The following is a 19,819-nucleotide window of genomic DNA, read 5'->3' on the forward strand; positions in this document are numbered from 1 at the left end:
TGCACCATATTGTGTGGTCTAAAGTAAATTTCCTCATCCAGAAACTGTCCTTATGATCACAGATTACCCACCCCCCAGTTTTAGCTGAAGATTTTCCGTGTATATTTTTTCTGGATCCTTGTTTCTTATATGTTTTATTTTGCGGGGAAAGACAAGTAAGTAATGACTATTACAAATGTAAATAGACTTTCATTGACTCTTCTTGTTTAAAGTCTAATTAATTTTTAAAATTTAAACAAACTAATGTGATTTAAAGTTATTCAAAGTTGGGTTTTAGACATACGATGTTTCAGGACCAATCCCACCACCAGTGTCAACGTCTCTCCAACAATGTTCTCCGAGTCCATCCCATGCCACCCGTGTTCCCGCCCCTGAGGGAGCCTGCCTTCCTCACTGTCACCTTTTTGTTCAAGTTTGGGTCTGGGAGGCTGGTGTGGGGTAAGAGCTACTTCGAGAGGAGATTTGGGGAAGAAAATCAGTAGGTGGCGCTGGTCTCCTCCGTGCAGTTGAGGTTTCCTCTTCGTTTGGGCTCCCTTAGGGAACTAGAGGTGTCTCTGTTTGCAGCCCATGCACCTGACCTTCCACAACATGCCAGACGTTAGTACCTAGCCCGAGAAGTGCCCAGACTGCGTGTCTACACCATCACCTTTCGTTCTATCACCGGAGGTCTGACACCCCGACCCCAAGAGAATTGGACCATGCTGTTTTCTCATTTAACCCCCATTTCCACTCCCCCAGGCCAAGTACCTTATGGGAACTAGACAGTGTGAAACTAAAGGCCCTAGAGTTGGACTTGAAACTTCCTCCTGGAGTGGGGTTTTACCAGATCGTTCAGCTTTACTGCACTTCTGCAGCTTCTGAGGTGCCCGCCTGGGACAGGGCACAACACAAATTGTCTTTCCAAGTTGTCCTATTAACTACTATGGCCCCACAGGGACCAGGCCTAGTGCACAGGCTCAAACCGAAATTGAGTTTTTTATAGACTTGTTGAGGGTCACCGACTTCCTAATCTCTGTACGCACCACCTTATTTGGGGGTTCAGTCAGCTGTGATCATCACTGGAGGCCTCCCTCAAGGTTTCTGTCAAAAAACTACCCAAACAACCTTCCTACAAAAAACTCTTCATTCCCCTGGTGTCGTTTTCCACAGTAGCCCTGGGTGGGGGTGGGGTACAACTCTTTATTAACTGTTTGTACCCGCGGCGACTCAAAGACTCCGAGTTCATACCTTACCATCCATACACCCCCTAAATGCACGATTGAGACAAGTCCCCCAACTTCCTTAGGCTGCGGAAAGCACTTCCCTGCTCACTGAGCCACTACTGGGTGAGTAGAAATCATGCATGCATGTCGACTAGGAGCTTGGGTCAAATCAGGAATGCCCACTCCCTGGAGTCAAGGCAAGCACACCCAAACTACCCATGAAGGAGGACTTCGGGGTTGGAGGAGTCAACAACCCAACAGGGATAAAACAGCCTGATGAGGGTGATGATGGTGATCCCGGGATCAAAGCAGCAGACTTAGTCCCAGATAGATCCGAGATAACCTCTCACCTTTTCTGGGCCTGACTGTCTGTCTTCCTAGCTGCATTTGGAATCCGCTCCTAAGGCCTCGTCGTGGGCTTGCTTCTCAGACACGAGCAAGGAAGGAGCAAGGCTCTAGTTCCCTCAGAGTCTAAACCAGTGGCCCGGGGGTTGGGGTGTGGGGAGTGGGGGAGCCCGGCGCTCCCTTCCAGCCGCCTTCTCAGGCTCGGATCGCGGGGCGGGCCGCGCTGACAGTTTGGGGCGGAGGCTGCGGGCGGGGAGCCGGGGAGAGAGAAGGGAGGAGACTCAGCGCGCTGCCCGCCGCCTCCTCGCCGCAGCCAGTCGGTCGCTTGCTTCCCGGGGACAGGAAACCTTCGAGACCCGCCGGCAGGCACCCCGTTTCCACGCGCCGGGCCACACCCTCCTCCTTCTCCTCTTCCTCCTCAGCCTCCACAGCATCTCAGAGGTGGAACGCGGCCTCGAACCCGGCTCGGACTGACGCGCCCTCTCCTGCGTTTCCCCTCACCCAGAGTGAAAACCCGTAACCCTCTTATTTTATTTGATTTTTCTCCCGTCCGTCGTCCCCCCACCCCACCTCAGGAGCTTGCTGGGGCCGGGTGGGGTGTGGGGGGGGCAGGCGAAGATGGCGACGCCGGGCCACGAACCCCAGCCTTTCTCCCCGACGCTCACGGTGCCCACTCTGCACCCGCAGCATCCGCACCTTCTTCACCACCATCACCATCACCACCACCACCAGCAGCAACAGCAGCAGCAGCAAATGCACCATGGAGGAGGCACCGGAGGCGGCGGTGGAAGCGGAGGAAGCAGCGGCGCTGGGGGCTTCCACCTGCCCTTGAACCGGGGTCTGGAACGCGCGCTGGAGGAGGCGGCCAACTCGGGGGGCTTGAACCTGAGCGCCCGGAAATTGAAGGAATTTCCCCGCACGGCGGGGCCGGGCCCCGATCTCTCGGACACGGTGCAGGCAGGTGAGAGAGGGCTGAGGGGTTGAGGAGAGGGGGAGTACTTGGCCGTTGGCTTTGGCGACCTGGCTGTGAGGTATTTTGGGGGCCTTCTTCCCCTCACTCCGGGCCCCGCTCGGACGGAGCTTCAGGTCTCGCGCTCTCCTAAGGCCAAGGAGCCGCGTGGGCGCGCGCGCGCGGCGGGCCCAGAGTCTGTGGTTCAACGAGGCGTTTGCTCCTCCTTAGAGCGGTGCCGGGCGAGAGGGCGCTGGGTGAAGATTTGGGGGAGGCGTCTGAGCGCTTTTCACATCGCCCCGCCGAGTGGGCACCCCACACAAAACCCCACACAACGCCCCTTGATCGTTCGTTCGTTCCCTCTCGGGGTGCCCGCTCATGGGCAGTGCGCCAAGGCAACGTGGTCTGTGAGCCGCCTGGCCTTCATTCAGCGCGCCGCGCGCCCACAAAGGTGTAGTGGGGTTCAGAACCCCGAGACTTTACTCCCGGGTTCTTAGGGAACCCGTCTTTTGGGACCCAGGAAGGAAGGCACGGCGGCATGGCCTCTGAGACAGAAGAAGGAATCCAAGCGAGTTGGTTTTCCTGCCTGTGTTGAGCCTGACAAGTCGGAACTCGCGCCAATGAGCAGCCGGCTTTTTGCAAGTTAGGTCATGTGTTGACATTGCCTAGCTGTCAACACCCCTAGCCTGATGCTTGGTGCTTGTGGAGTGACTTGAGTGACTTGGGTTCTGGAAACAGGAAGGAGTTTTCTTGGGTGGGTGGGTGGGTGGGGGGGGGGGCACGGGGAAACGGGATGTGGGTCTTGAGGGCCCTGCAGAACTGACTCGACTTGATTCATCCACAACTCTTCTGCGTGGGCGTCTTGGGGAGGTTTGCTTGCCCAGCGACCCGTGTTTCCCAGGGCAGTGTGTGCCCCCTTTTAGAGTCACTGGCCCAGAATTCCTGCCTGCCTTCACTTCCTAGGCCCTGTGTCAGACAACCCTAGATCAGTAGAACTTGATTTTCATCAGCACAGGCCCCCAGTTTCCACTTACTGTGTAAGGCAAGGGAGCAAGCTGTTGACTTTGGGGGACAAGGTTTCTGGGGAGTAGGCTAGATAAACCCTCCTTTTAATTCAATTAATGTTTATCAAAAGTCCTAATGATTCCGATTAGAGTACTGAATTTAATTAGAAGCCAAAAAAAAAAAAAAGGCATGGTGGGGGCCGAATGAGACTCAGTATTTCTTCTGTAATTTAGATTTAGCGATAATTAGGAATGGGCAAAAGGGAAGGGGATTTCCAGAGCTGAGATGTCAACAGCTGGGGAATCTGATAGGTCAGTTTAATTACATTTTCTCAAATGGATGTTTTTCCAAGAATTGCCTGAATTATTAACTTAAAAAAGTTGTGAAATTCTAATTCCCTTTTGCCAGAGTATCTATATATACCATGAGCAGTGTGAAGGTTGGGTATAAATGCCGAAAATGGAGCTGGCATTACCCTTCACAGGGGCATGGGAAATTGTGTCTGTACTTCCATAGTACTAAGTTGTTTCCAAAGTTAGTATCTTGCTCTCCAGGCAGAAAGATAGCGCAGAAGTGAAGACACTTGCCAGAAATGCTGCTAACCCTGGTTTGATTATAGACTCTTGAACATATAGAACTCTTGAATCCCTGTGAGGAATGAATGATTCTGGAGTATAAATCCAAGAATATATCGAGTGTTTCGCCCCCATTTCTCACAAATATTCCTGATCTCTTCTTTGGCGGCTTGTTTATGGTGTGTTTAGATTGTACTTATGATACTCATTTGCACCTGTTTAATTCTTACAAAATTCTAGCTAGTGAAAAGTTAGAGACTTTAGATGTTAACCCTCCATGAAAAGCCTGCATTATCAGTATTGGAAGAGGCATCAGTGAAATTCATAGTAGTTTAAGACCACCCAGTACAAAGAATAGTCCATGTAACCAAAGTTTTTTTTTTATTACACACAAATTAAATAATCAACTTTTTAAAAAGAAATTTGCTTCTGTAAAGTATCTTTGCCACAGAATACAGAATACAGAACGATACTCTGTCCTTTGTTCTAAAGAAATATTTACTGAGCACTTACACCTTATTTGGAAGAGCCAAAATCAAAATAAAGAAGAGTTAAAAATATCTCCAGTTTGCATAGTATTGACATTTTCTACATATAAAGAATTCTAGTAGAGTTGGAAATATGAGTGGAAACATATACAATAGACAGTGGTTTCTCTATGGCTAATAGTTTATAGAATAGCCCTTAAACTCAAAATGGGATATGAAAATCCTCAAAGACCTAAAATACTAAGTGCCCTTTTTCATAATTTTTGTGAGATGGAAAAAGTCATCAAAAGCTTTTCTTCAATGTTCAGATGTTTAATGCAGGAAGTTTGGTTTATGCCTAGAAAAAAAAAAATTCTTCCTTTGGCCACCTATGTGCAGAACTGCATTCTTTGGCAATTTATCTTATCTCAGCTGAGTTGAAAACCCAAATGTAAACACTGAAATGTAGAGACTTGAGCTTATCTGTAGATGTCTAAGCACTGTCATTCAAGAGCATACACATTTTTCAGAGGAAAAAGACCTCAGGCTCTACTTTGACTCAGAGTAGCTTTGTTGTTGGGATTTAGTCCTTTTATAGGTGTTAAGGAAAAAGACTTATCCATACATGTCTGGTGGCATTGACAGTCAAAAGGAATGGCATGAAGAGAAAAGACTAAGAACTTGGTGTGAGCCTCAGTGCACTGTACCAAAGACTTTAAACTACTTTCCCCTGCTTAGTCTCAGAACAGAATTCTATTCATATCCTCCTTTATAGCTAAGGAGACAGTGATGGAAAGAAGTGGGGTAATATGCCTAAGATCATGCACTCCTGCTTAGATGGTGAACCAGAGATTGAGCATGGTAGGCTCACTTTAGGGTGATATTTTTTTCCTCCATTGTCCTGTTAAGCAAGAAGAAAATAGAGAGGAGCAGAATCTGAGTAGCTCTATAGGGAATCATTCAAGCAACATTAATTCCAGAAGTTTGCAGCAGGCATCAAAGTATCCCAGATACTGGGATAACAGTAAGGGCCAAAAGAAAATCTTTATTTTTCTTCTAGAGAAAAAAAATAAAAAGTAGATTTTTCAAGATGAGTACGGAGAAGTACATTGCATATGTATTTGCTTAGAATTTTGTATGCAATCTTGTATTAAATGTGGCCAGAGGTAACTTGTAAGTGAAATAAGTTAAAATGGTGACTAGTAATAAACCAAAACATGACATGGGCCTGATAAAATGCACCCTAATGTGCAAGAAAGCAGACTTCTTTCTCTAGTACTGATTTATTAAGTAGTGCCATTTTGGATGAAGAATCTCCAAAAAAATTTGCATGATGAAATAAAGTGAATTTGAAAGAGGATTGAGATGAAACAGTGTTTGATTGCAGGGTGTTTTAGAAAATAAAAGAATCTTAAATGATGTCCCAAATGCTTGTTGAAAGTCAGTTTCATTAATTAAACTTTAGATTTACTTATATGAAAGTTTCATTAAGTAAGAGATAGTCATCGACAATTTGTTAGGATTTTTTTTGTGTGGGTTTTTTTGTTTGTTTTATAGGTGGCTGTTTGGAGAATATAGTGCTTCTCTGGTGAGGGATAAAAATTGAGCTAACAGACCTTTGTTGAGGTCTTACAATTGCCGATGCTGAGCACTATATGAGATGAAAGTCTAGGACAAGACAGGAACACTCAGGGAGCTGAGTGTAGAAAGCCACAGTAGTCCTGAAAAGGTCAAGGTGAGAGGCCAAGTAGCACAAGTTGACATTGGGGAATTTGGAGAAAAAGACCATTTCATCTGACTAGGAAAACCTTCCACACTAGAGACAGGTTTTGGATCAACTCATAGGGTGGATAGATTTGAGTGTCTAGAAACGTGTTCTGTGCTTAGAAAGATGGTGCAAAGATGTGGAGTGAGGATCTGATGGTCTACAATCTCTAAATAAAAAATAAAATTTTATTTTGTTTTATTTTTGGGGGGGTCACACCCGTCAGCGCTCAGGAGTTACTCCTAGCTTTACACCCAGAAATCACTCCTGGCAGGTACCCTGGGAATTCAAAGCACCATTCGTCCTGGATTGGCTGTGTGCAAGGCAAATGCCCTTCTGCTGTGCTATCTCTCCTGCTCCAAAATAAAACGTTTTATGTTTGTCCCTGATTTTGTATCTTTACACTCCTGCATCATCATTTGATGCAGTAACAAAGAACAGAAGAATGATAGAGGCCTGTGATTGGTCAGCCTGTGGATACTGTATATGAATTCTGTAAGCTGAGGCTTTTCCTTGTCTGCACAGATACTAAGAACTTTTATCTAAGCCTTGAAAGCAGACTATAAAGCTCACTACAAAGAGTGGTGAACTCTGTTAGGGAAATAACTACACTAACAACTAGCACGACAAAGTTAATGAATGAGAGAAATAGAATGCCTGTCTCGAATACTGGCAAGGTTTGGGGAGGAGTGAGATGGGGCATTGGTGGTGGGAATGTTGCACTGGTGAAGGTGGGGGGTGTTCTGTTTATGATTGAAACCCAACTACAGTCATAATTGTAATTATGGTGCTTAAATAAAAAGTTTATAATTAAAAAAAAGAAAACATTCTCATCTAATTCACCTACACATTTAAAAAAAAGACTTGTCTGTTGAGGGCTGACTTTTCCTGTATTAATTGATTTCACAGTATTTTTAATTTGTATTTGGGTCACAGTCAGTGGTACTCAGGTCTTTCTCCTGGCTCTGTGCTCAGGGATCACTTCTGGCAAATCTTGGGAGACCATATGTCATCCAGGTTAGTCTCTGGCCTGCAAGAATCTTGCTGTAATACTCTCAGAACTTAGTTACTAGAATAAAATGGGCCTTAATAAAGAAATCTATTTGTTCTCTCCAAACATGTTTTGTTCCATCATTTTGGCCATAAGTGGTTTTTTTTTAATCACCAATAAAATAAAACTTAACATTATATTTTCTTAAATATAAGTTAGTTTCATGATTTTTATTTAGTTACATTTATTGGTGATTGCTTAACATTTATTGTGGTAGTCACTTGCATATATACTAATCTTCAGATATGTATATAAATAACTTTCCATAACAAGCCATTAGCTGCAACCTTTCCTTTTCTTTCTTTCTTTCTTTTTTTTTGGGGGGGGGGGCACATCTGTTTGATGCTCAGGGGTTACTCCTGGCTAAGCGCTCAGAAATTGCCCCTGGCTTGGGGAGATCATATGGGACCCCGGGGGATTGAACCAGGTCAGTTCCTTGGCTAGCGCCACCTCTGCGGCCCCAAGCTGCAACATTTTCTATTTCTTTTCCTTGTGTTAATCAGCTTCTTTCTTGTAGATGTAGAGGGATTCTAGTAAGGAAAACTATGAGGACATCTAAGACTTAGTATATACAGTGCTTCTCAATTCTTTTCTGTCATGTCCCCTAGGAAGAAGAAAACATTTTTCGCGCCCCCGCGCGACTGTAAATAGTATCTTTATTAAAAAACAACTTTAACCTGCAAAACAAAAATATATAAGATAATTTGAGCTGATTTTTTTTTTTTTTTTTTTTTTTTTTGGGTCACACCTGGCAGTGCTCAGGGGTTATTTCTGGCTCCAGGCTCAGAAATTGCCCCTGGCAGGCACAGGGGACCATATGGGGTGCCGGGATTTGAACCGATGACCTCCTGCATGAAAGGCAAACACCTTACCTCCATGCTATCTCTCCGGCCCATGAGCTGATTTTTTATTCAGAGGTGATGTCTGTATTAATGGCTACAATGAGCACGTTTTGCACTGCATAGCTTTTCGAAGCGGGGGTTTGAAAGAGGACACAGAAACTCTCAGCTCCAGAGACATACAGAGACAAAACATGGAGTTTAGCTTGCTATGACAGTGTTTGCCGAGGTAAAATGCGCCCCCCTTTACGGAGCCTCATGCCCCCCCTGGAGGTGTGCCCCACTATTTGAGAAGCACTGGTATATGCAGTGATGCTAAATCCTGCCCAGCATGTGCTCCCTGTTTCTGTTTGGGACAAACACATCCCTCAAGCATGCTGTTATTTTCATTGTTTGCATGATTGGCTGCTCTTTATTGAAAAGAAAGATGCATACTAATCATATTCTTATAATAATAGCATACAATTATAGACCACAGCACTTCTGGGACTTGTTGATCTGTGCCAACTTATAACGGCACAGCTTTTATCTGATGAAGGGTTGACCTTCATCTTTAGCATGATTCTGTCCAATCGTTAGTCAGTCTACATAACTAGAGTTTTTGTGTAAGCCTTGAAAAAAAGCCTGTTAATAACACTGATTGCCAGATCTGGTTTAGCTTTTTGGAAAAATTGGACTTCTTCCTTAGAGAGACATCAATGTAAACTAGACTGAGTTTAGAGCTTGTAAAGCCAGCAATTCAAAACATCTTTCAATGATTGTGTTGTAAATCAGGCAATTTGGTGTTAAAGATAAAAGGATATCATTAAAGTCTTAAGGACAGATTCAAAGTCCATTGTATTTGCATAGCTGGTGCCCTTTGTTGCATGAAACTTTTCTTGCAGCAGACTTATTTTTTGATTGAATATTTTTGTTGATTTTGGGAAGGACAGGATTCCAGGGATCAAACTCAGGGTCTCATGCATGGGAAACTTATGCTGTACCACGGAGCTGCGTCCCTCGTCCAAGATAGGTTGTGTGTATTGTGTGTGTGTGTGTGTGTGTGTGTGTATTACAAGTTGTTTGAGCAAAAGGAAAAAGGTAATAGAAAGAAAGATCAGAATTCCATGTTACACTTACTTTAGGAAATCTCAGCCTTCCTTACAGAAGCAAGTTTGAAGCATGTCACTGTTTCCTTCATCTTAAGATTTTATCAGAATTGCTTCCATATTCTATGGAAAGAAATTTGGAAACCATCTGTTCACATAAAGTAATTCAGAAATATGGTGAAATAGTTTTCATGCACAAAAATGGATGAAGTATGAGGATTTGGCTACTATTCATGCTCACCCTAGTGGTATAATACAAGAGAAATGCCTTTAGAGTCAGATTTCTTTATGTTCATGGTTTCCCCAGTTATACTCTCCCTTGACTAAAGGTGGAAGAGAAGAACAATGTTTGATTTGCCTCACAGAAATTTTTTTCTTTTTGCCTGATGAGAAATTACTGTTCTCTGTGAATCTTATATTTGTTGACAGGGGCCAAGGTCTGCTGACAGAAACTACAACTCTTTCAGGACTTTTCTAAGGCACCAGCATGAGACTTGATCACTTTAGTATCTTCTGGATGTTAGTTGGTGTTCTTGCTACTGTGCTTCCTCTTTGATTTATCGGGACCTCAAAGAGTATAAGATGAGATATGAATGGAGAAAATGCTTGGATTTGATCTCTCCAAATGGGCACTAAATGCCCCAGGTTTTGGCTTTTCTGATCTTTTCTTTGACAACAGATTCCTGCAATGCAGAACATGGGATCTTGCTGAATTCTAATATTCCTTTTTATTTTTGATGTGGATGCCAGACAGCATTTTTTATATGAATGATAGATAGCACAGCATCGTTATATCTGACCTGGTTCTATACTCTAAGCACAGAGATAAAGTCACTCTATCTCTGTAGACATGAATGATGATCTCAAAGGCAGCATCAATGCTTTCCTAGCTTGATGTTTCTCTAGAGATGTTCCTTAGTTTGTTTTCCCACTCTGCTTACCCTCTCTTCTCTTTGGTTCAGTTCCCAGCCAGGCTCACTTCACACAGGCTCCCACTGGCTCCACCTTGCAGATCTGAGCCTTACAGCCATTTGCATGATTTCCTTATGGCATTTTTGGTTAATTATTGCCTTTCTCCCTCAGTCCCTTACCCATATTTAAACTACATGCTTTTTTCCTTTACTGGCCTCTGGGTTGTGGTTCGATGAAATTTATTCCTTATTTATGTATATGCCCTTCATGTTCATTACAGGAACCACTAGATATTAGTGACTGGCCCATTCCTCTCTCCTGCACACAGTATGTTCTTAGGCCCTAACTGCTAATTTCTCATCTTAGAGCTCCCCAGATGCCATCTTCAGCATATGCCCATTTTGCTGAGGTGACATAATTTTCTTGGCACTTTCTCACTTACTGCTTTCTCACACAATTCCCTTTGACTCCTTTTTCTTTTTTCCTTTTTTTTTTGTTTGTTTTTTGTTTTTTTGGGTCACAGCTGGCAGTGCCCAGGGGTTACTCCTGGCTCTGTGCTCAGAAATCATTCCTGGCAGGCTTGGGGTACTATATGGGATGCTGGGATTTGAACCACTGTTTGTCCTGGATTTGCCATTGCAAGGCAAACGCCCTAGCGCTATGTTATCTCTCTGGCCCTCCACTCCTTTTTCTCTTCTTTCTTTTTTTAGTGTTTTGGGACACATTTAGAGGTGCCCAGGGCTTACTCCTGATCTCTGTGAGCAGGGATTACTTCTGGTATTACTCAGGGGACCATATATAATGATGGGAACAGTTGCCTGGAAGGCAAACACTTTAGTTCCTGTGCTGTCTCTTCAACCTCTTTTTTCTTTTCTCTTTCACAAAACCCTTTCTTCTTCTTATCCTCTCCCCCATTTTTTCCCATGGGGCCACTTCCTGCAGGGCAGGTCGAGCTTGATCAAGTGTATGCTACCACACTCAATCTGATTGGGCTCTGGACTCTAACTAAGATCACGCTTGGCATTGCTCATGGTACCATGTGGTGCTCATCGTCTCACTCATGGTAGGTATGTGCTTCCACTTTGTGAGCTATCCCTCTAACTCTTCATACAACATTATTTTACTTCTCAGTGTTGCTCGCAGTCTTAGTTGGCTCAAGTGGTTGGAACTGAACTCCAGTCTTTGGGGTTTCAGAATCAGAAATAAGTTTCCTGAAGTGTTGTGGCTGTAGAAACTGGACATCAAGATAATAGGTGAGTAGGGCTAGTTTTTTCCTGGGTCTCTCCCTTTGTGTGCCAATGGCCTCTTTGTGTCCTGCTGGTTGTTCTTCCTTCATGTGTCACATGTGTCATTGTGCCTCCATATGCCTTCTTACAGCACAGGGAGATTTAGGGCCCTCCCACAGAAGCTCTCAGAATCTTCAGAACTTTGAGGTCTGATCTCCAAATCCAGTCATATTCTGAACCACCTCAACTCTGTGGCTGACAGCTGACTAGGCTTTCCAAAGGCAGTAGCTCCTGCATGGGTCTGGAACCAGATCTGATATTTTCCCATCCTATCCATGGGATCTAGCACATCTGTCAGGCTGCATCTGGCTGGACCCATGGGGGATCCCTTACATGGATCTGAGCATGTGAGCATCAGACGAGGAAGCAGAGATGCTGGCAGTTAAAAACAAGCAATTCTGGCTTGTTTGGGCCACCCACCATCTTTCATAAATTCCAACCCTTCTTTTTGGTGACCTTTCTCCTCCTTCATAGGATGATACAAGATTAGCTTATGTCACATTAACATCAGCATTTTCATGTCTTTGGTAAGCACGCCCATTCAGAGATCAAGTGAATTAGAATGAGTTTTCTGAGGGACTCGGGTAGGGATTTTATTGTATTATTATTTGAAACAACTAAATTCAGTGGGGAGAAACAGCATTTATTTTTTGAACACCTATCATGCCAGAAAGCTGTAAACCATTTAAAAAGGAAGAAACATAGGACTGAGTGATGGTATAGCAGGTAAACCACTTGCCTTGTAAGTTACCAATTTGTGTTTAATCCCTGGCACCGGATATAGTTCCCTCAGCTCCCCACTAGGAATGATCCCTGGGTGCAAAGCCAGGAGTAAGCCCTGATCACTGCCTGGTGTGACCAAATAAGCCTAAACAAACAAATAAATATAAAAAGGAAGAGATAATTTTCTACTTACTTAGCAGCCTTGGTTGAAGATTAAAGACATCTTGAAACTACTAGTCTTAAATTGTATTTTCCTTAAAAAGTGTTATTTTTCTGGTAGCTGTTCCTCTCCCTTTTTCTGATTGCTTGGAGGTCAAAATCAGGTTAAGCCTCAAACCTGGTTTAAAGTCTTTGCTGAGTATAGGCTAATACCTCTGACCAGATAACTGAAACCCAGAAACCCAGATGCAGCTTCCTGGCCCTGGAGAGGGGAGGGAGGGAAGGAGGGAGTGAGGAGGGAGGAAGGAGAGAGAGAGAGAGAGAGAGAGAGAGAGAGAGAGAGAGAGAGAGAGAGAGAGAGAGAGAGAGAGAGAGAGAGAGAGAGAGAGAGAGAGAATCACTTAGGTACCATGATTTAAGATGTTTTTAATAGTGAATTTTCAGGCTTAGATTGTTCCAACACTACATCTACCACCCATATCAGTGTCCCTTTGTCAATATTTCAATGTCCTCTCTAGTCCCCTGAATTTCAACCCTTACTCCCTGGACAAATAATTCTGTAAATCAATTCTCAGGGGCTATTACTTTTGGCCATTTGTTATTTCCTTACTACTTAGTATGTTTCTTTGGTGGTGGTGTATGGTGGGGGCCTAAAAGAAGCAGTTCAGCCTCATCTGGTAGTGCTCAGGACTTACTCCTGTTTCTGTGATCAGGGTAGTGTTTGGAGACCATATATGGTGCTAGGTTTTTGAATTAGGGTTAGCTGCATGCAGGGCAAGGATCTCACCCTGTATTATCTCTAGCTGACAGTGTTTCTTGTTTTTCCTTTACAAATGAGATCATTCTGTATTTGTTTCTCTTGCTTGCTTCACTCACCATGATGCCCTCTAGTTCCATGCATGTTGCTGGAATTGCAGAATATATTTTTTTTTCTTATAGTTGAGTAGTATTCCATTATGCATAGATACCATTTTTCCTTTATCTGCTCCTTTATTTCTGTAAAGTTTACCTGCTTCTCTAGATCTTGGCTATTATGAATAGCTAATAAACATAGGATTATAAGTATCTTTTCAAAATATTGTTGTTGAGCTCTTGGTATGATGCCAATTAAGTGGAATTGCTGGGTCATATGGAAGCTTCATTCTAAATTGAGAAGTCTTCATATTATTCCCCATAAAAGTTAAACTAAAACATCTTCCCAATTAATTTTAGAATGTGAAGAAGGTTATAGAATCTCTGGAATTTAGATTTGTACTTAGTGAGAAGTCTAAACATTCTTTCCACCTCAGGACTTTGTGAGACTTTATGAGATAAAGTACAGTGCTCACAGCAGAGATCCTGTGTTACCTTAGGGTGAGTGATCAGTAGAGAACATTTGATTTTCTAGATACCTATGGCATTTTGTGTCATTGTTTTCTTCAGTGAAGAATTTGGGACATGGAATTTGGGGACATGTCATTGGCACAGATCTGTCTTAGGATCAGATAATAACTGGGTCTTAGTTCTGACACCACCAAGATTTAGAAAGTAACCTCACTTTGCCTTATCACTAAATAAAATAACAGTCACAGGAATATTGTGAGGAGCAAATGAATACATTTGGAAAATTTAAAGTCAATACCTAGCACTGAGTGTTGCTATTATTATTAGATTTCATTATCCTTAGAAGGAAGGGTCAACCTTTTAAGGGACAGAAAGTTAACTTCTAGCAATATTGTGATATTAATCATATCTGTCTCTAGGAAGCACAGCTACACATGTCTTCAATATGCAGAAGGATTATTTGTCTTCTTTTTTTACTATATTTCAAGCATGATAGAATAGGTAGCCCTTATTATTCCAACTCTGAATAGTAGAAGTCAAATTACATGTGGCAAATGCCGAACTAAATCATGAAATATTTTTCTTTCTGGGGTTGGAGAGAGCCAAATGACTCAGCACATGCTTCTTTTAAATTGTTATTTGTATTTTAGTGATATCTTACTAATTATAATTATCAACACTATTAATAATGGTTCATCATGCACATAATTCTAATATCACAATCATGAACAGTATATGTCCTCCCTCTCTGAAGGACCCCAATAGTCCTCTCCCAAAAACCCCCAACTTAGTTCTCCCATTATGCTACCTTGTGACCTTTCGTTACTACCTCTACCTCACTGTGTTCTTTTAAGTCTCACATATGAGAAATATCATTCTCTATCTGTCCTTTTCTTCCTAACTGACTTTAATTAGTATGATTTTTTTTTTTGTGGAAGGCCTGGGTTTGATACCTGGCACTGCAAAATCTCCTGGGCACTGCCAGAAGTGTCTTCTGAGTAAAGAGCCAAGAATAACCCCTAAGCACATCCAGATGTGTCTCTCAAAGCAAGAAAAAGATTCTTACTTATGTTATGTTTAATTTTAAAAGGTAAAAGAAACCGAGGAAGGAATGTCTCATAGAGAAAAATGAGTTAAAGATCCTCCAGTGGGAAATGAATTTTTACACCAGGTTCTGTTATATATTCAGGACAAGGGTGCTGGGACAATGCCTCTTGGGCTTCTGATTGGTGCGGTGGGAAGGAGGGCAAAAGTGGGTAGCCTTACAGAAGAGGGCTTTGCATGCAGCTCTCTGAGTGTCCTTCCATTTATTGAAAATACTTTCCAGATTAAAATGAAATAAATTGATCATAGTTTTATGTTCTTTAAAAGAAGCTTTAAACTTCATGTATGTGAGTTTTTCTCTGAAAATTTCATAAGAAATGAAAACACCAGAAGTAACTCCTGAGTGTCACCAGGTGTGGCCCAAAATACCAAATAAAATAAAATAATATCCTTATTTAAACATCATGCTTACAAACATATTTGTAGTTGGGTTTTAGTTTTCTTCTCTATTTCAACTTGATTTACAACTATACTTTGGGAAGGGTCCTGAAATCACATGTGTGTGCCTGGTCATATGTTATATACTCTGCAAGATGATGGGCTTTATTTTTCTAATAAGTGGTGCATTTTTGATTAATAATTTGTTATACAATATTATCCCAGCTTTCTGTTGATGTGATTGTTTCAAAATTGGAAGCTCTAACTTTAAATTAATGCTGATTATGACTTTCCCCAGGTGCATTATCTTATATTTATCTATATTAAATCTCATCACATTTGTTTCCAAAAAAATAAAAAAAGAAATGAAAACAAAAGAGTAAGAGAGCTAGGGCATAGGTTAAGACACTTGCCTTGCATTTGGCTCATTTAGTTTGATATCCAGAATCACATTTCTCCCTGCCTTCAGCCCCCAGCTTGGCCAAAATTAGAGCAGAGAGCCAGAGCTCTTGTACAGTTGTGGGTGTGTCCCTCATGTGTTAAAAATAGACACATAAGTAAATAAAGAAATCCTCATTGTTTTTCTCTTATCTAGTACTTTGAACTTGATTTAGAGGATATTTCATTAAAAACCTTGATAGGTTTATCATAGGCTAGCTTTAGTGCTAAGGGACCAGTAGCATGGAGCAGGCTCTGTCTGGCTCAGTTTCTTCTTTGGCCATGGCTGCTTTGCAAGGTAGGAAGTGTCCTTGATTCTGGGAGGAAAGTTACTGGAAACAAATCAGGTCATCTAAGTGCATTGTTGACCTAGTAAGGATGAAGACAAAATTGGATGCAGTAGGAAAAAGACAAAATTGGAGGAAAGTTTCACTAGTATGTGAAGCAGGGGGACCAAGCCAGAATAGGAAGCTTTTCAATTAAATTCAGCCCAGGATGTGCAGATATGATTAGAGTCTCAGAAGTCAGTAGATCTCTGAAGATGGCCCAGATCTAGATGAAAACTCATTAATATGAAGGTGGATGCACCTAGTATTCTACTTCTGTTTTTGGAGTAGGGGTTTGGCCATACCTCCACAGGGGCTACTCCTGGCTCTGTGCTACAAGGTCATTCTTGGCAATAATCAGAGAATGTATTTGGTGCAAGGGTTTGAGCCAGGGTTGCTGTCACTATGGCTGCAAGCATATTACATCCTGTACCATTTTTCCAGCTCAAGTTCTACATCTAATTGTAGATGTTGATAAGGGTGGGGACCTGTCTGGGATCAGCTCTTTCTTAGAGCTATATTTTAAAGAAGGCAGCAGTTATTTGTTAAAAAAATTTCCCAAGATGTCTTATCTATTACTTTTTTTGTTTTGTTTTGTTTTGGGGTCACACCCGGCAGTGCTCAAGGGTTACTCCTGGCTCTATGCTCAGAAATCGCCCCTGGTAGGCACAGGGGACCATATGGGATGAAGGGACTTGAATCATCATCCTTCTGCATGAAAGGCAAATACCTTACCTTCATGCTATCTCTCAGGCCCCTTATCTATTACTTTTAAGTATAGATATATATCTGGCTATTAGTTTAAGAAAAATAAAAAGAATTTATTCTAGCTAACTCAATTGAACAGCTCATTTCAAATGTAATAGATTTTTATTCTCTTCAGTAAGAAATGAATGACCATTTGGTGAGAGACCACGTGTTTGCTTTAAGGAATATTCTCTTTGTAATACAAATGAATATACTGTAAAAGCTACCTAATTAAGTAAAAGTAATTGATTCAGTTCTCCTCTATAAAGCGCATTCATTTTGTAATAAGATCTTCACTAAATGAACCAGACCTTTTACAGTCTTATAAATCAAGTAACACTGCAATATCTTTTGGGTAAAATGACAGCATAGTTTATGGCTAAAAACTCAAAACTTTTGTATTTATGCAAATTGTTCAAATTATAAAAGAAGTCTGATTAGGCCATTGAAGGCAAATAGGTCTGTTTTTGTGATGTTTTGTGTGGACGATAATCTATGTATGCAATTTAATGGCAATTATAGGCTTTATTTTCTATGTCTTTAGCAAGCCTGGAAAATGAAAATTCATTTTAGTTGTAGAGACATTCTAGGGGCTGTCATCTTGCAATAAGCTCTTAGTTGTGGTTTATTCAGTTATTTACAAATACTTTCTGATGTAGAATTTTAAGAGGCCACAGCTTTCTATCTGATCTGTTTTATGAAATGAACACGGCAGCCATGTAGATCTGCTATCCTGCCCCACCTCTACTCTTACACCCCTAGAATCAGTATGCTAATGATTTGGTGCCTACACATGAAATGTGCACAGTGGGAGTTCTAGGGTAATGTGCCTGATAGAGTCCTTCATGTCAGCCTTCTTGGCCAGTGAGTGGCAGGATCTGGATAGCACAGCTGAGTGCTTTTATAATCAGACAGTCTGGGTCTTTCTAAAGTGGTCCATGTATACTCATGCTTTTGGATTTGTGTTTTAAACCTCTCCTAAACAGCCTCATTTTTTAACTTCTCTGTCTCTTTAAAATTTGTTTTATTTTGGGACACACTTGATGATGCTCAGGACTTACTCTTGTCTCCCTCTAAGCTAAAGCATCATTCCTGGTGGGGCTTAGAGGATCATATAGGGCATCAGGAATTTAATCTGTGTCCGCCACATGAGAGACAAGCACATTACCGGCTGTACTATCTCTCCAACCCCTGATTTGTAATCTCTTAATGTCACATAGTTGACTGAGCCCCAACATCTCTGGAATGAAGAGCTCAACTTTCAGACATATTACTTAGCATAATTCTATTTATCACTTTCATTGTTGGAGAAACATAGGTTAACATATGTTGAACATTTAATTATTTTCTATGTTATAATATTTTATATAAACTTAAGTAGGTAGCATCATTATAAACCCAGGTTTGCTGGCAAGAGTCTGGCTATCCCTCATAGTAATATCCTAATAATAGTACCTTTAAATATGAGATTTGGATGATAAAGTACTGAGTTCATATGAGATCATGGACATTGTTTTTTGTCCTGGATTTAAAAAAAATTTAGGAGAAATTCCTGGCTCAGTGCTTAGGGATCACTCTTGATGGTGCCTGGAGGGGAGGGTTGTATGTAGTGCTGGGGATCTAATTGAAGTCTGCTATATGCAAGAACAATGCTCCAACCCTATACTATCTCTCTAGCCCTGACCCTATCTTTTAATAATAAACTGAAATTAAATGAAAAAGGAGACAAGTGAAGGGACTGCCCATGCTCTCCTAGCCAGTTGATGTTATATTGGGTCTAGAATCTGACCCGTTTGTTCTGGTTAGTTGTCTAAGTGCATTGTTTAACTAGTAAGGATGAAGACAAAATTGGATGCAATAGGAGAAAGACAAAATTGGAGGACAGTTTCACTAGTGTTGGAGCAGGAAGACCAGGCCAGAGTAGGAAGCTTTTCAATTAAAATCCAGCAGATAACAAAGCTTGACTGGTTTCTCTTTTTTCACATACTTTTACACCAAGAATGCATCTGATCTTTGGTCAAAAAACTGTTTATTTCATTGGAGAAAATACTGCATTCATTTTAAATGATAAAATATAACACACATAGGAAAATATCCATATAAAACATGAATCTAAAAGGTGATTGTGAAACAGACTCTAATAGAAATCCAGAAATATTGATGTGGCCTTGGAAGCACAGCAGTGTTAGAAAGGTGGTGATTAATGGAACTGTGATTGTGAAGGGTGTGGAGGATGGGGTGAAGTTGTCAAAAGTTGTAGAGCCCCTCATTTAAAATAGCCATGTTTTTCTGTGTTATATCTTGGTAAAAAAAGATCCAAAAAACATCTTGAAACCCATTATTTAGCTTAAAGATAGCATCTTTCTAATACCTCGATTTCTCTGCTTTCTGACAATACCTGGTTGACAAGCTGTTTGTTGGGGAGTTGAATGAGAGGATCCCATGAGGCACTTAGGAGACCCTGGGGATCTTCCCAGCTATTCTTATCCAAACTGACTTGCAGCTCAGTGGCAAATGCCATGGATCTTTCAGGATTAGTGATTGGGATTTTCCATTGCTGTATCCTAGGATCATATGGTGCTGGGAATTGAAGCAGGCTTGGCAGCATTCAAGACTTGAACCTTAACTCCTTAACAATCTCTCTAGTCCTGACATGCTGTGATATAACAGAATAATCAGGACTTTGTAGTATTTACTAGTAGAATACCCATTTTTCAAAGTATCATGGACAGATACTTTGATCTTCAATTTATTTACTTTGAAATAGCTTGTTAATCGTCTGTCTAGATGTTTGTAAAATACTGTCATTTTAGGGCTGGGGAGATAGTTCAAAGGACTGGAGCACAAGATATGCATGCAAATGTTTGGGTTTCATTCTTAGTGTTATATGATCACCTAAGCACTAATGGGATTCCATTGGGTGTGACCCCAAAATGAGACAAACATTTCTAGTTTTATTTTTAAGTGACGTTTTTATTTTGTGGGTAGAAATAAAGCAAAAAATGGATATTGAGACAAAGTTTCCAGGCTCACTCATCTTACCACATCCAAGGCCTAAGTGCTTTTGTCCTATACCAGGCACTTCACAGATCTATGTATAATTGGTCTCCTCAGTCCAGGCAATAAAATTCAAATGC

General features: G+C 41.7%; 1 protein-coding gene across 2 annotated transcripts in view; it reads left to right on the plus strand.

Annotated features, from left to right (window-relative positions):
• Positions 1-2,096: 2,096 nt before the first annotated feature.
• Positions 2,097-19,819, plus strand: part of LRCH1 (leucine rich repeats and calponin homology domain containing 1) — a 238,904-nt gene continuing 221,181 nt past the window's right edge. For both annotated transcript variants that reach the window (XM_049778891.1, XM_049778890.1), the window contains exon 1: positions 2,097-2,508. In XM_049778891.1, the coding sequence (XP_049634848.1) occupies positions 2,166-2,508 (343 nt within the window). In that variant the 5' untranslated portion in view covers positions 2,097-2,165. The remainder of the gene's footprint in view (positions 2,509-19,819) is intronic.

Source organism: Suncus etruscus, chromosome 8 (assembly GCF_024139225.1).
Source record: "Suncus etruscus isolate mSunEtr1 chromosome 8, mSunEtr1.pri.cur, whole genome shotgun sequence".
In the NCBI taxonomy this organism is placed as follows: Eukaryota; Metazoa; Chordata; class Mammalia; order Eulipotyphla; family Soricidae; genus Suncus; species Suncus etruscus.